Source organism: Dermacentor silvarum, chromosome 1, assembly GCF_013339745.2.
Source record: "Dermacentor silvarum isolate Dsil-2018 chromosome 1, BIME_Dsil_1.4, whole genome shotgun sequence".
Taxonomy (NCBI): domain Eukaryota; kingdom Metazoa; phylum Arthropoda; class Arachnida; order Ixodida; family Ixodidae; genus Dermacentor; species Dermacentor silvarum.
In genome coordinates, this window is record NC_051154.1 from 444,594,377 (window position 1) to 444,609,906 (window position 15,530).

The window sequence follows — 15,530 nt, forward strand, 5'->3', positions numbered from 1 at the left end:
ACAGTAATTACAGAACTAGCAAGGTGGCTAGCTACCATGTACAGGCCTTTCAGGTGTTAGCAGAATGGGTGCAACATTCAAAATATTGAAGCCGCATGCCACAATAAAACTCGCCTTCGACGTTCAGTATCTCGCAACCACACAAAATGGCAAACTTTCTTCCAATCTATGCATTATCTGCATTACATTTTCAAGCATGCACTGTGTCCAACATCACCATTAGTGGGTGATCGTGTTAGCATCACTGATAAATGACACAACCTTTCATTTAAATAAATGGGTTCCCTGTGATACATTTGGTTGAGACTAACTGACACGTGCTCTACACTCCCCTTGTACGTTCACTATGTTTAAATTAACTTTAACCCTTTATTAACTTTAACCCTTTAACTTTAACCTTTAAACTTTAACCCTTTATTACCGAGTACTATACTAGCTGTGTTTACAAAGCACTACCTGCTTCTCCAGACGCAGCTTGTGCAATAAAGAACATTCCATACCTGCTATGCTATCTATGGCGAGGTTATCTAAACGTGTAAAGAACTTGTAAGTGAAATTTCTGACTGCAGGTGCAGCAAATGTCTTAGTGCTCTGTCAGCGTCTAGGCAGGGCAGCCATGTCGAGCGAACCAGTGTAGCAGGTCCATCCATACTTTGACAGACGAGATTTATGTTGAATTCACAATCGAAAGGTGTAGAACCAGTTTCTATGTAGCAAGAAACACCAACTAAAACACGTGGAACCAGGCAGGGGCTGAGTAGTTGCCACAAAAAAAAAATGCGGCAGTAAAAGGGTTAGTGACCAAGGCACTGATCTGTTATGTAGATGTACTATGGCAAAAAGCTCAAGACTGTGCCATGCGCGTCCTTTAGCATGCACTAAAATTGCGACACATGGGCAACTGCAACACAGATAACGTGTGGATAGTTCAAGTCAAATTTCTTAATGTATAAGACATGAAGCCACTTTGAACACCAAAAAGCAAATTACATTTTCTGTGTCACACATGCACGCACCCATACCACCCTTCACAAAATGCTTCCCTCACTGTATGCGCACTTTCAGCAAAAAAAAAAGTTTTAGACTCAACCTAATCAGGTGAAAGTTCCCCCAAATTAAGCAAGAAACGTTCAGGAAGATGCTTACAAAGAAAAATAAAAGCTATATTATATAAAATACCTAGCCATTCACCGAGCCATAGGTATTCAAGTCCAGAGCACAAGAAAGACTTCCAGCAAACTCCAGTTAACCTGTCGTTTGTCAGCTGATGGCACCCAATGCCTGCAAATTTCCACATCTCATACTACCACCTAATCCTCTACCATCCTCAAGTGCATGTTCCCTTGCTACACATATCGTCATTAACCGACCAAAAGTTACCTACTAATGATAAAGGCTACACTTCTTTATTATCAACTAGAATATCAGCTACATGTGTTAGCTCCCTAACCCATTCTACAGTCTCCCTATCTCTAGCTTGCTCAACACATTGAATTTTACTGCTAGTTACATGGCCCTTAGCTTCCTTTCAACCCTCTGTTATTCTCACTAGTTTCAGCCCCAGAGGAAAGTACTGGCAGAGTACAGCAATGATCTTTCATTTCGGGGATATCGATAAGCTCTCATTCACATATTAACGTGCATGCCAGAAAAATGTGCACCAAACCACTTCTAATTCATCTGCAAGTTTACACAGACAATTAATTTAATTATGGGGTTTTACGTGTGAAAACCGTGGGGGACTCCGGATTAATTTGGACCACCTGGGGTTCTTTAACGTGCACCTAAATCTAAGCACACGGGTATTTTCTGCATTTCGCCCCCATCGAAATGCGGCCACCGTGACCGGGATTCGATCCCGCGACCACGTGCTCGGCCGCCCAACACCATAACCACTGAGCAACCATGGCGGGTTTTTACACAGAGAAGGCATAAAATGACTTTAAGACAGGGAAATAATTTTGGCAAATGATTGCTCAACACGGTAACCCAGTCTAAAGCCAGTATCAGCGAGTGATCTTTCCTGTAACAGTCATACCTCTCAAACCAAGAGCACTACAAAAAGAAAAAATTTGAAGGTTTTTTTTGTGCTAAAACCCCGATGTTATGAGGCATGCCATAGTGGGGGACCTTGGACTTATTCTGACCGCCTAGGTTTCTTTAATGTGCATCCAATGCACAGTACACAAGCATTTTTGCATTTTGCCCCCATCAAAATGCAGTGGCAGCGGCTGGGCATCGAACCCACGGCCTCGTGCTTAGCAGAGCTATGGCATAGCCACTAAGCCACCATGGTGGGTAGCACTGGACAGCTTTGCAAGATCCATCCATCTCTCACACCCTTAGTAGCAACCTTAACTATCTACAAAATAAACAATACAAAGGTTCTAGAAAACAACTCACATTTGGCTCCAAAGCTGCGCACGAACTGCACTGCAGCCTTAATAATTCCTAAAATAATACTAAACAATTGCTTAAAGTGCCAATAAGCCAGTACTACATCAAGAACTGAAAAAATAAAAACAGTGCAACACCACCAGGTAAACAACATGACTAGGATCGATGTCCCAAGTTTACTAATTGTGCACAAGTCATGAGGTGACCTCAACAATTTGCGAGAGCATCATGCAAACGATTGTAACGGACAAAGAAATTATAAATCTAACAAAAACTGAAATTTCTTCAGCACAGCAAAAGTGGTAATATGAAAATGCACCTGGACTTCCTACCCAAAGAGGCCATGAATGTTTATTTCTCTCAACAGGACCATCATCTTTTAATACATCATGTCAACCCATGGCCAACAAAATAGTTACATTTAGTAGTAGAGAACACCAAGCAGCCACTTTTTTTTATATACCATTTAAAATAGATATCCAAGGCAGCCATTTCAACATATTACAGCGGAAACAAGACTCCAAATTGTGCATGAAATCAGTATTTAAAAATTTTTACTGTGACCCCCCTCTGCCTGGCTAGACATGACCATTCACCTGCCACACAAACAAAGGTTCAACGGCCCAAAAAGTGACAAGCATGTGTGCATGTGGCCATTTCTATTCTCCAAACAACACCCTCTCATTTATCACACGATGACTAGTTGCGCCAGCAGCACTGTCAGCATGACTCAGCCAAGATGATGTTGAAACAAAGCAAGCAGCTAGTACGTTTCAGACCTTCAGGCAGAAGACTCATGCAAGATGCTTGAACACGTAATTGGCTGCTATTCAGTGTGCCAAATGAGTCAGATGTCAAAGGATGCAGCGAGCACTGGCCACGACCTTTTGCAAGCTGCTCAAAGTGGCCACAGCTGTGGAAATACTGTGAAACACCAATTACGTACTTGGAGTGCACAACTAGCTTTTACTCTCAAGACCTTGTCAAGGTATTTTTTTTTTCATGCATTTTGTTAGAAAGGATTTTCTCCCAGTTTCTTGTGTGGCCAATTAAATAGCTCTCACCCACGTTTTCCCCTTTTCTCGGTACTTGAAGTAAAGTTGACAGCCCTATGTGACCTTATGCATGAAGGGTTTTGTACTGGCATGAAACTTCTCGTTGCAGGAGGAAAGTCAACAAAGGACAATGCCCTTTCTTATGTAATATACTGTTTAGTAAAAAGATGTATATAAATACTTTCACGGAGCTGGAACTGAAAGCTGAGGCATCAGCTTGACAAGCATATTCGGCTCCCTACAAGGTGACAACAGCAGCGCAGGCATCACAATGCTCATAAACAAAGCAGTTCAGTAAGCTCTCTGTGGCCAGTCTAATAAGCATCGAGGCCTGAAAGTTGCTTTCAAGAGAAGCATGCATAACAATCAGCTGTGAGAATCAGCTCTTCCCCAAAAGGCTATCTTGAGGGGCAAAAGTCCTATTAACCAAGGCCAAAGTAGGATATGCCATGACAGTCTCTTTATGGCAGTAGCAATGCAATGACGCTGACCACCCACAAGGGAAATGCTGTACAAGCGCAAGGGAGGTAACTCCAGTGTGCATTACCTCGTGCGGGAATGCAAAAGGCTGAACACATTCAACAACAGCTACCAGCCTAAGCCAGTGACATTCAAGGACTGGGTCTAGTTTGGCTCACATTAAAGAGATACTTAACTTACTACAATAAAGCTTCAGACGTGAAACTTCCATAGTTAAACATACTTAGCCCAATCTCCCTTCCCACTTCCTTAAACAGGCTTCGAGCCATCATTTAAATATATTATCCTCGCTCTCTCTAACATCCACGGCTGTGAACACAGTAGCCAACAATTAGGTTATCACCAAGCTTTTGCATTTCAGGCATGATGGCTTCTCCGCTTCCAGGGTGCCATTTAGCCACCGGGCAAATAGAGACACTCATGTTAGAAAAAAGGTAGGCATGCAAACACACACCTTTTCTTTACCTTTTTTTAACATAAATCCCTTCCAACTAGAAAAAAAAAATTAAATTATGGGGTTTTAAGTGGCAAAACCAGTTCCGATTATGAGGCATGCCGTAGCCGGGGGACTCCGGAAATTTGGACCACCTGGGGTTCTTTAACGTGCACCTATATCTAAGTACACGGGTGTTTTCGCATTTCGCCCCCATCGAAATGCGGCCGCCGTGGCCGCCCTTCCAACTAGCTCAACTGTGTGTTGTTTCAAGCGAGGAGACCTTGGCAGATTCAAAGCTAAACCATAACTTTTGGTTGCTGGCTCACTGCCTAGCACAGCAAATCTCCCAAACACAGCATATTTCAAAGTTACACAATGAAATGCTGCAGATATTCAAGCTTTACTAATCTATTGCAACCTGCATTTCGCACCACCCTTTGTGAACATCACATCGAAGCTTGCAACCAACATAAGCTTTGCGAGGATAGTTGTCACGGGGAGTTGCATGCAAGCGTCACCAATGTCAACTTGTTTCCGTAGGTACTTCATTTTGGTCTCCATTTTGTTCTTGGAAACAGGTTGTTTATTGAATATAAAGCTTTTGAAGCCAGTGCAGGTAGTGCACATTTCTTCAAGACAGCTAGAATGCACAGGGCATCTTAGCAGTAACAAACTCTAGGCTCACTGAAAAGAAAAATAATTCTGCAAACAGACTTTCAAGTTCTGATGAAAAAATAAGCAATGAAAGCAGACACATAGCACCAAATATGTCACTTGATTATGCAAGTAATGATTGTTGTCATTCAGATGGGTAAACTGGATGAAATGTAGGTTTATTATTCAGTTTGGCAGGCTAACTGGCCAGTTTTAGGGATGCTGCTGAGGAGAAGGAAATACAATGGGCCACGGTGTAACAAAGCTAGCCTAAAGCTGCTGGCAGCATCTGCACCAGAAGCAACAGTGACATTCATAGTGAAACCAACCTAATGTCTTGTGCTGTTATTTGACAAATCAATATACACCTGCATACCCCGGCTGTTCAGCACAGCAGCTGCATTTAAATGTGCAGGTCAGGAACACATCTAGGCAACTAGTGCTGACAAGCAACCAGCACCTGCCAGTTTACACCCAAGAAACCTATACAAGGTAGTGTAGACACAAAAAGCAACGCTACATGGAGTACTGATGGGCCCAAGTACTTAGCAAATAGCACAATCATTACCGCTGTGCACTTAGAAACCACCTCCAATTTTTCAGAGCTACTAACAGTGCCTCAGTAACAAGCAGTAGCGACAAGAGAACGTACCTGTCACGGGGGCCTCAATGTCAATCATGGTCTTCTCCTGGCGTAGCAACGCAGCCCCTTCATTGATTATGCGTAGGGCAGCTGCCTCTTCGATTCGCCCTTCGAGCACAAAGTGTTGCTTCAAAGCTTCGATTCGTGGCTTGCCGCTTTTTGCCTCAAACACCTCACTCAGTGTCAGCTTGTGGCTAGGCGGAAACGGCACACCTGCAAGGTAGACGGGCACGCAAATGGCAGCGGTCAGAGTGACTACACAGCAAAGGCAACGTGGGCCACCGCAGAGGCAAAATGGCCAACTGCCAAAGCCAGACATAACAGCACTCTGTCCAACAGACGCCGAGGCACCTACACTGCAGACAGCGCATGTAACAGTGCTTTGCTTTGCAAAGAGAACACTACAAATATTCTAATTGAACTACCTAACCGCCAATTAAACCGCCATTAGCCTCCTGTGGTTCAACAAGAATGGCACACGCATAAAGCATGGCAGCAGTGATTCCCACCTTTTATGCGAGCTCACTCCTACACCTCATTCACACCCGCTTATCAGCCAATATGAAAAATAACCAATAACTTGGAAAACGAGCAACACAAATGTGCTGCTCCCATGTGAGCTTTGAGGCTTGTCAAACAGTTTTTTCATAAATACTAAACATCCATTAGTGGGATTTATTGCGTCCGCATTTTCAATCTCTATGCTGCATAACATATGCCTACCTTAAGACGAGCGACTCCTATGTTATTTTCAAAATCGCTTCAAGTTGGTATACATGTAAAAACATGGTAGAGTACAAGTCCTTGTATTCAATTTCAAATCAATTAGATAACCACACTAAAGAACTTTCTCAATACACTTCAAGGGAGAGCGAAACTTTCAATGCCTGTGCCCCTTTCAGTTCCCAGCTTGACAGATTCTCCCCTGCATATTAAAATTTCATTTGCTTTTAACACAATTTTAACTAATGTAAAGAGAACAGCTAATGCATGACATATCGTCGAGAATGCACCAGCAATCAAAATAGCCTTTCCAGAAGGCCGGGTGCATTTCAAGGCACACCAGTTAAACACACAGAACCACCAGACACCTTTGCTTAAGCACTCCTAACAAAACTAGCCTATTAGCCATAGGTGCCTGCTATGCATTGTTCGTGCAGACACGGCTAGCAAAAGGCTCTCTTGCACCACCAATCTGCCCTCAGCTACATCTCAACTTTCTCACTGAAAGCTACTAGTTCGTGCCATGTGATACTCCGCCCTATATCCATGATACAGGGCACAGTGATGCATGTTATACATTGCATCACTCCACTATTAATGCTAGAGTATGCACTAATAGCAGCTTGTCAGAGGACCAGTTTCAAAGTCTTACCACCCAGGTTTGAAGCTAGCCAAGTAGAATTCTTTCATTTTATATTTTATTCATAATTCATCTAGCCATTACCCCTGCTAGAAGAGCAAAGTGATGTGCTAAACTAGTGCAAGCCAGCACCGCAACCAAGCTGTGAGTATGCCACTATTTGGCTCTTGCAACTAGTTTAAAGCGATGCAAAGGCCTACGATGGATGCAAGGGCAGACAGCTCGCCCAAAACAGGCACTCTCCAGTCAGAAATGCAGGGTTATTAAAAACAAGATGCTTCCCTTCACCACATTCGAGGAGTTCACCACCTTTCCATATTCATACCATGTTTTAAGCTACAGCTGTTACTAGCACGTGTGATGTGACGGGTCAAGTGACAAACAGTCATGGTGTGCTTTTTTTTTTTTTCGTGTGCTTACCCAGTTTGTTTACTTTACCCCTCGGTTTCTCTTCAGTTGCTCACTTCCGTCCACTCATTCCTCGCCATTTAACAAAATCTTGCCAATAGCTATTCATAATGGGTATTTGCATAAATTATACTTGCATCAACAGTGAATGCAAAGCATGTCAGCGATATGAACAGGCCACAGGAATTAACAAGTGATATCTGTTGATCAGGATTGCTCATTCAATGTTGCATGTGAAGGTCTACTGGGCTGGCCATTATAGAGGGCCTCAATTTCGTAGCGGTGCCTTTCTTATAATGCTATACCTTTTCGCACTTCATCAGTGGTAAGAGCGACGCTCCATCTGCATTATCTATGTATCAGCCGGCCATTAATGGAGGATAAGTGTGGCATGGAATCGAGCGGAAGGGATTGCTACAAAATATCCAGCCCAGCCCACTAGATTCCAAAAAGCAGTTTACATCAGATTATCTCTTCGGTGTTAAAGAATTAAATGCAACTGAGCTGTTGAATGGCTGTATTCACTACTTAAAGATGAAAAGAGGGGTTAGGGCCAGGCATCACAGTGGCAAGGATGAAGGGCAGCAGCATTTACTGAACACAAGGCGCCTCTTCCTTGCGACTTGACATCCCCCACACTACGTGCATTTGCATTCAGGTTAGCAGGTGCATGTCAACTGGTTTCAATGCACCTTCCCTATTCACTCATCACAGCCCTGAACTATGTTAGGAGTACCAGTGTACTTGCATTTTGCAAGTCAATAACAACACGATGATCTGAGTGCAGCATCATTTATTAGGCAATAGAGAGTTAACAGCAAGATTTAGTGACAGTCTAGAAAACCTGCAGCTGGTAGAATATAAGGCAGGCCCTTGAGGGCTAACTACAAAACAAAATCACCTTAGCATGTTACCTCAGACATGAATTAAGCCATTTTTTTCCCTTTCTTTTTTAGTTTCTAGGCCACGCCTCTCTTCGGGTCATGAAGTGTTACTGTGAGGTTTAGCTCTTTTTACAGAGCCAACGAATATCTATTTGTAACAATGGCACTTGGTTTTACAATAAAAGCTAAGTCTAGATGAAACCAAGTATGTTAACCTCCTAGAGAAGCCTCCAGTGTTTTTTGTGTTCTTATTGATAGAGTAATTGGTAATTGTCAATACAAGGTTTGCAGAGCACATTTGAAAACATCTCTCTCTGAGGACATATTCTGCGACAATCACTTTAGGCAATAGTATTGCCGTGAACTGATTGAGCCCCACGTCACGCAAGGCGATAGCATCGCTGAGGCAATTATTTCAGGATACGTCCCAAGTTGTTTGCTACTTACTACCTTTGTGTAGCTCCTTTTTCCGAATTCAAAAGAAAGACGCTGTGGCATCCAAGCGGCTGGGCACGACAGGTTGTTAATGGTATCACTGGCTTTCTTTTGAGCACAGAAAAAAGAGCTAAACAAATGGTAGCAGATTGCAAGGAACTGAAAGGAATGTTATCAAACGTGCTCTACAGAACCTTGTACTGATACTACAGCCATGAAATAAAAAAGTTAATCATCCCAAATTGCTTTGTTATTAAGAACAAAAGTATTAGGGCAACATGTAGTTGGTTTCACCCATTCAGAAGTGTTCGCTATCTTTTCTTTGCTTTAACTTGTTCCAAATTAGGTGGAACGCCTTGAATATAAACTATGCATAGGCTGTTGAATTGCTTTTTAGTGCAGTTTTAATTCTGAACTTTCAATACTATTTGCAAAATCTTATAAGCTTGTACAATTTTTGTGATGGTTCATGGACATGTATTTGAAGCACTTAAATGCTTGTGCCGAGGAAAGGGGAGGCAACATTGTTTTAAAGCCACTATGGATGGCCAGACAATACTGTAGGCAGCTGTGTTGGCTCTACTTAACAGTAACTAAAACCTGATGCAATCAAGGGTTGGTTTAATTGCAAAAAACACAACATGGGTTGAGTCCCGATCTAGCAGACATGGGAAGCGATTTCAGATGTGCATGCCTAGTAACCCCCCCCCCCCCCCCCTAAGCACTAAATCAGATCAAATCACTAAAAACTTGCATTTGCTTTGCCTGTCCACACCCTATGAATGCACAATAGCTAGAATGTGGGTCACACATACCAAACTGAAATTTTCTAATCTGGTGCTAGTCCTGTCCACCACCTGGGAACAGCAGAAAGGTTGTGTGGCATTTTGCATCATACCAGTATACAGTGGCATAGCCAGGAATTTTTTCGAGGGTCGCATGTCATTTTATGCCAATTTCACTATCTTAAATACGTGCCCACCCCACATGTTTGTTTCATTGCATACAACATTCACAGGCATCTAGCGTGGCTGGTAGGCATTGCTACCTTGCTGCCATGTACACCCTTGATATTTTTTAACAATATCACGCCAGCGTCGACCGTATGGCGTGTCAGCAGCCTTATAGCGGTGAGGGACAGCAGGATTGGCAACTTTATGTGCAGTCGTGCAAGACGAATTCTAGTTCAAATGTAGTCTGCTGCGCTGTTTGCTTCAGGAGTGCCCCTGGGACAGGTACAAGACCACTGAAACGCTGTGCAGTCGACGCTCGCGTGATATTGTTGAAAAATTGCGAGGGTGTCAGTGCAAATGGGTCAGTTGAAATATGTTCATTCAGTGTACTTATGTTTCCAAAGAGCATGGCTTTGTTATGGGTGTGCTTGAATGGCCTACATTGCCCTGCCACTTCCCAAATAAACTCTGCAGGTTTCAAATGCAAGAGTACTTATCCCACTATGACAAAAGTGGCATCTGTCGCTTGAAGTTGCAGAAGGCCACGTGGAGCTGTGTCCACTTTCTACAACAGAACTAACTACCCGTGCACCGATATGGCAACTGATCTCAATACATTCAAGTACATAATGCTGGACTGAATAACTGACTTACCACACCTATTATCTGCTGGAAAAAGCCAACCTAGCAGAATGTTGCATGCTATCCTATTCTCATAGTAGCAGCAACAACACTGACCCCCCCCCCCCTCCCTCTCTTTATAAATCAACGATGACTGTGCAATGGCAGTGTGGAAATACAGTAGCTGAACTGACTTTTCTTTCACTAGTATTGGTTCTCCATACTAGCCTGATGTATTGGCAAATCACTGTATTATGAAGGCAAGCAGTGAGCTTGGCTATGGAAAAGCCATAAGAAGGGACTCGTAATTTAGCACCAGTGTCCTTTCCATCTGATGGGTGAGAGTCTTAATATACCTCTTTCCTTGCTAATGTCAGGGTATCTTCCCTGCAAATTAATTGGGTGCCATTGTCATTCAAACTCAGGATAAGGTGAGGGAAGTGTGTGTACTAAACCACACTTTGCATTTCCACATAGAACGCTTAAAACAATGGCCGCACCCCCCGGGAGACATCAACTTCTTGCCATGGCTCTAATAAACAGCATAAACACTGCCACCATACAACGCCCCCAATCATCCACATCCAATACTTGTGCCAGCATTCATCAGAGATTTTGCTGCTAGGCTATTATAATCATTCAGTCTAATCTGATTTTTGCATTGATGCGCATGCTGCCATTTGTGGTCCAGCGTGCATGTGCACAGACCTGCATTGGCAGCCTCATGGTCACGGCAATGCATCCATTTTGCTGATAGTGGTTTGGATTGTGCTGGATGACAGTATATCACTCCATGCAAACTTGCCACTGTGCCCTAGAAATGCTTTGCACAGAGCAAGCTGTGAGGTCAACACCATGTGTCGGCCAAGGATTCCCAGTAAAAGCAGAGCTTTTTGGATCCTGCTGAACCAGTAGGCACAAGATGGATGCTAACCTCCGGACACAATTAACAAAAAGAACACAAGGCACAGTATGACACAATAGATGCTGTCTGTTTATTAATATATATTTGCTCAATACAGTCCCCTTTACCCTGTAGTACTGCTGTGGCAGACGCTCATCAAATTTAATTTACTGTACAGTAGGATTCATCAAACAAAAATCTATTAGCAATGAATTCAAAGGAGCTGCTTTTCTTGATCCTCAATCTCAAGGCCCTATCATTTAAGAAGGAGTTACTTATGAGACTTTAAAACCATTAAGTGCCATGCTTCACATTAAATGTTAAATAAAACGGCTTAATTTCGCAGCAGAGTGCAGCTCTAGTCACCGCAAAACTGCTCAACTGGATATTGTGCACGAGACATACAGCTAAAAAGGTTCGTAAGCAAGTTTTACAAGATTCATAACCACATTTAAGGAGGCACAGTACACCTGCAAGCACATGACATGCACTTCTGTCATCTTTCTAACATGGTTGTATAGAAGTATGCAGCCACACATTTCTTCGCAACACTAACTTGCAGCAATTCTTGAGCACCGCAAGAGTCGTCTTCTTATACCAATACACTTCCTTATGCCCAAATTAGATTTGCAATCACAGGTCGGCAAACTCGCTCATGAGTCAACTCATTAACTCGCACTGACCAGTGAGCCTTAGCAAGTTAAGAGTGAGTTGCAGTGGGCTGTGAGAGCGAGTCCGAGCAAGTCGAAGCAAGTCCTAAGTGACCCCCTGTATTCTTAAATGCTCCACTCTACCCTCCGCCTCGACTCAAGAGAGTGGATGACAGCGCCGTACTTCGACAGTGCACGGCCATTCCTGAGAAGCATAACATCTTCTGTTGAAGGGCATTGCTGTGCTCAATTCGGTGGAGTGGAGGATCGCTTTAGAATACGGGAGTCCGAGTATGTGCAAGTCCAGTAAACTGGAGACAAAATGAGTGAGTGAGGTCAAGTACTTCTAAATTGCATGCGATTACATGTGGTTTTGGGCTCACGAACATAGATGTAAGGATGATTCCTCATTATCCTGAGTCGACCTATGTTTGTATCCAGAAGCGGCGTCCATTCGTAACAATGAGCCCGAGTGAGGAGATGCATAAATGGACTCAAGCACAACCATTAAATAAAAATTGAAATGTGATGTGGCAGAATATAGAGTAAATTCTATAAATCTACTTTTGTGAAATAGGAGCTTTAGCAGAGGTTATAGCTGCTAAGCTGGTTGGCACTGAGCACATGCCTTATACACATGTCCAGGCTCTGTGGCATAGTCAATACTGCTGATAAATTCACCGAATCATATTCACGTTCATTTCACAAGCATGAATGCGGGTAAGTGAGAAAGGCTGTGAGTGGACGGGCATAGCTTGGCAAATTCACTCGCTAGTCAACTCGCACAGCTTTACTATAAGCCAAAGCCCTTGGCATGAAAGAGTCAGCTATACATTACTAGAACATTCTTCCACTCAACACTTCACCTGAACTTCAGAAACTGCATGAGAGCAGATTCAAGCAGACATTACACTTCAATGACACTCCAGTTATTTTTGAGCTAAAATTTTGTAACCAGTTACTAAGAGATTTTACAAATGCATCTGACTGAAGGAAGGCACTAAAAGCATCTATGCAACATGATCAGCAGAGTGCATGCCCGAAGCATAATGAAGGTAGTGTGCGCCGCCGGCCAATCACCCGAGACAGGCCCATCTGGGCCAGTATTTGTAGTGATGCCTTTTTGTGATGCTAATGCCTTTCGGCGCTTTTCGCGTTCGTGAGTGGCCGCTTTCAAAGATCCACCCGGGACAACGCGTCGCTTGACCACTAGCGACCGCGAGAAGGGCCACAAAGGCATTGTCATCAAGAAAAGGCACCGCTACAAAAAAACTTTGCCCACAGGGTGCAAGGATGCTCACCCTACTGCAAACCTTGTTTTCTTTAATTCTCTTTGACTGGAAAGCAAAAAAAAAACAAAAATCAAGGCAAACAGAAGCAAAACGATCACAGTAGGGCGAGCATCATCGCACCCTGCGGCCAAACCACGCGTGTACGCGCCTGTCTCTGGCGATGACTGGCCGACACCATGCACTATCTGCAGTGTTTGCATTTCATTTGATGCTGATAGCACATGTGTTGAAAGGTAAACACTTCAGAGTGCTGTAGCTACAAGGGGGACCGTGCAATAAGTTAAATGCTTTGTTAAAAAGGACTTCCTACACAACATCAGGGCTCAATCACTGGCATTGCAGCTTTTTCAATAGTTGTGAAGACCTACTTGCTAGTGGAATTCTGTCCCTGTGACCAAGCTTAGCGCCAAAGTGAAAGAAAAGGCAATAAGATGAGAGGTAAAAAGCACAGCCGTTCCTAAAGCCAAATCAAGTACTGCTAATGTGGATCACGAATTCAAAGAAATTATGCAATTTAACTAGTTATTAAGCTTTCCTCTGTCCAATTAAGCAGGCAATCACAGCATGGGAAAGCTGAAGACAATTACTACACAACAACACTAAATGTACAACAGACTATTATTGGCACCTTGATATAACCGCACTCTACATTCAGATCAGGAAATAGCCATTCACAGTACAAACAAAACCACAGAAATAATGCTAATGCACTGTGCGTACTCCTTTGCACCGACTCGACGGTGGACTAGCCTTAAGTCTCAGGCTCCCACATCAGCATTTTTGATTCTAAAGATCAAACTTGAAGCTCAATTGGAAAGTAAATCTGTGAATGATCCAGCCAAATGGCAGCAGGGACGAATTCTAAAGTAGCTTCATCGTCCAAGTTCTCAAGACAGCTCCTGGGAGACCTTGTTGAAAGATACCGAGACAAGAAATTGAATTTCCTCAATCCTGCAGAATTTCCAACAACCGAGGGCCACTCTGCACTCTTGTGCGCGAGCCTCTTCCTGGATTCACGCGGCGAAACCGCCAAAATGATTCATTTTGCGCTACTTCTGTGCCCTCAAAAACCTCTCTTGAATGGATGTAAAGGGGCAGGCGCAGATTTCCGTTGCGCTTCTCCTACGGCCCCCGAAAGCTTCGTCGCAATTTCGCGAAAGAGCAGCAAGACAGGGGCTGGCAACGCGTAGGGAGGGGGGGGATCTGCGCGCTGCGTTTCCCCCGTCTCGTCATCGACCGGGCACAAAGCTCTCCCGTCTACACGCCGCCCCGAGACTCGCTTTTTCCGTCGCTGGGGTCAGGCTAGCGGGGCACAAGTCGAGTCTCGGGGCCCGGCCGACAAGAGCGCCACCGTCCAAACGTCAAAGCGAGCGCCGCGACAGCAGAAAAGTTAGCAGCACACACCAGCCAGGAAGGCCACATCGCTAAAGTGATATCGATTACGAAACGCCAGCACAACCACAACAAGCGCGGCGGCTTCTTGTGCTCGGAGCGGACGTTGCCCATATCTTTCCAGCGGGTACCGGCAACAGGGGGCTACACTAGAACCGGGCCCGTCTGCCGAACACTGAAAAAAACGACCGCAAACATAGCCGCTTTTGCACCACGCGTGCCCGAACATGGGGCGCTCTCGAGTGGGGATCAACAGGTGTGTGCGCGCCGTTAAGAGGTTTCGAGCGACAGTTGAAACCTTACGTTGGCGGCCACGCACAGCAGTATGCCGCGCGTCCGGGGCATCCTGCTACGCAGATGGCCGAGAAGTGAGGGTGTATTGGTTCATTGGGATACCAGTGTGGCATGCGGACGGCACGTAGGAGTAGTACGAACTGGCACGGAGTATTATGGACACTACTGTGTGCGCAAGGATTCTTCTTTGAAATCTGTCGAAATATAACTAGTTCAAGGGACTTTTCGGGAAGATTGAATGGGAACATCAGACAAATACATGCAGTGTCATCGTTAATATATTTCCACCGCGCGGAGCTGGACGACTGCATCGTCAGAGCCGTTGAAGCCGCTTTCAGCATCGTTATCGTTTTCAATATGCAATGTAAGCTCGTGCAGTTCTACAATAAACGATTACCGCTAAAGAAATATGCGTGTTAGCGCACCGAGCGCAGGACTAGTCACCATTTACAAAAAGTACATTTCCAGCGCGCGATGCCATCCGTTCGACGTACAGCAATTTGTAACGAGGGACACCGAGCCCTTGTATTCAACTTTTTTTTTTTTTTTTCAAGCTGCTAAGCCAACAAACGTTACAGGCACTACCCACAAAAGGGCCGCAAGATCCTCTACACTCGTGCACCAGTGAGCCGCTATTATTGAAGAAACGTAAGCCTTGCCTGCGCCACC

At 44.2% G+C, this 15,530-nt stretch overlaps 1 protein-coding gene across 4 annotated transcripts in view; it reads right to left on the reverse strand.

Annotated features, from left to right (window-relative positions):
* LOC119437739 (serine/threonine-protein phosphatase 2B catalytic subunit 2-like) overlaps window positions 1–15,530 on the reverse strand; it is a 105,826-nt gene that overhangs the window by 88,801 nt on the left and 1,495 nt on the right. For all 4 annotated transcript variants that reach the window (XM_037704707.2, XM_037704710.2, XM_037704709.2 and 1 more), the window contains exon 2: window positions 5,675–5,878. In XM_037704707.2, the coding sequence (XP_037560635.1) occupies window positions 5,675–5,878 (204 nt within the window). The remainder of the gene's footprint in view (window positions 1–5,674; window positions 5,879–15,530) is intronic.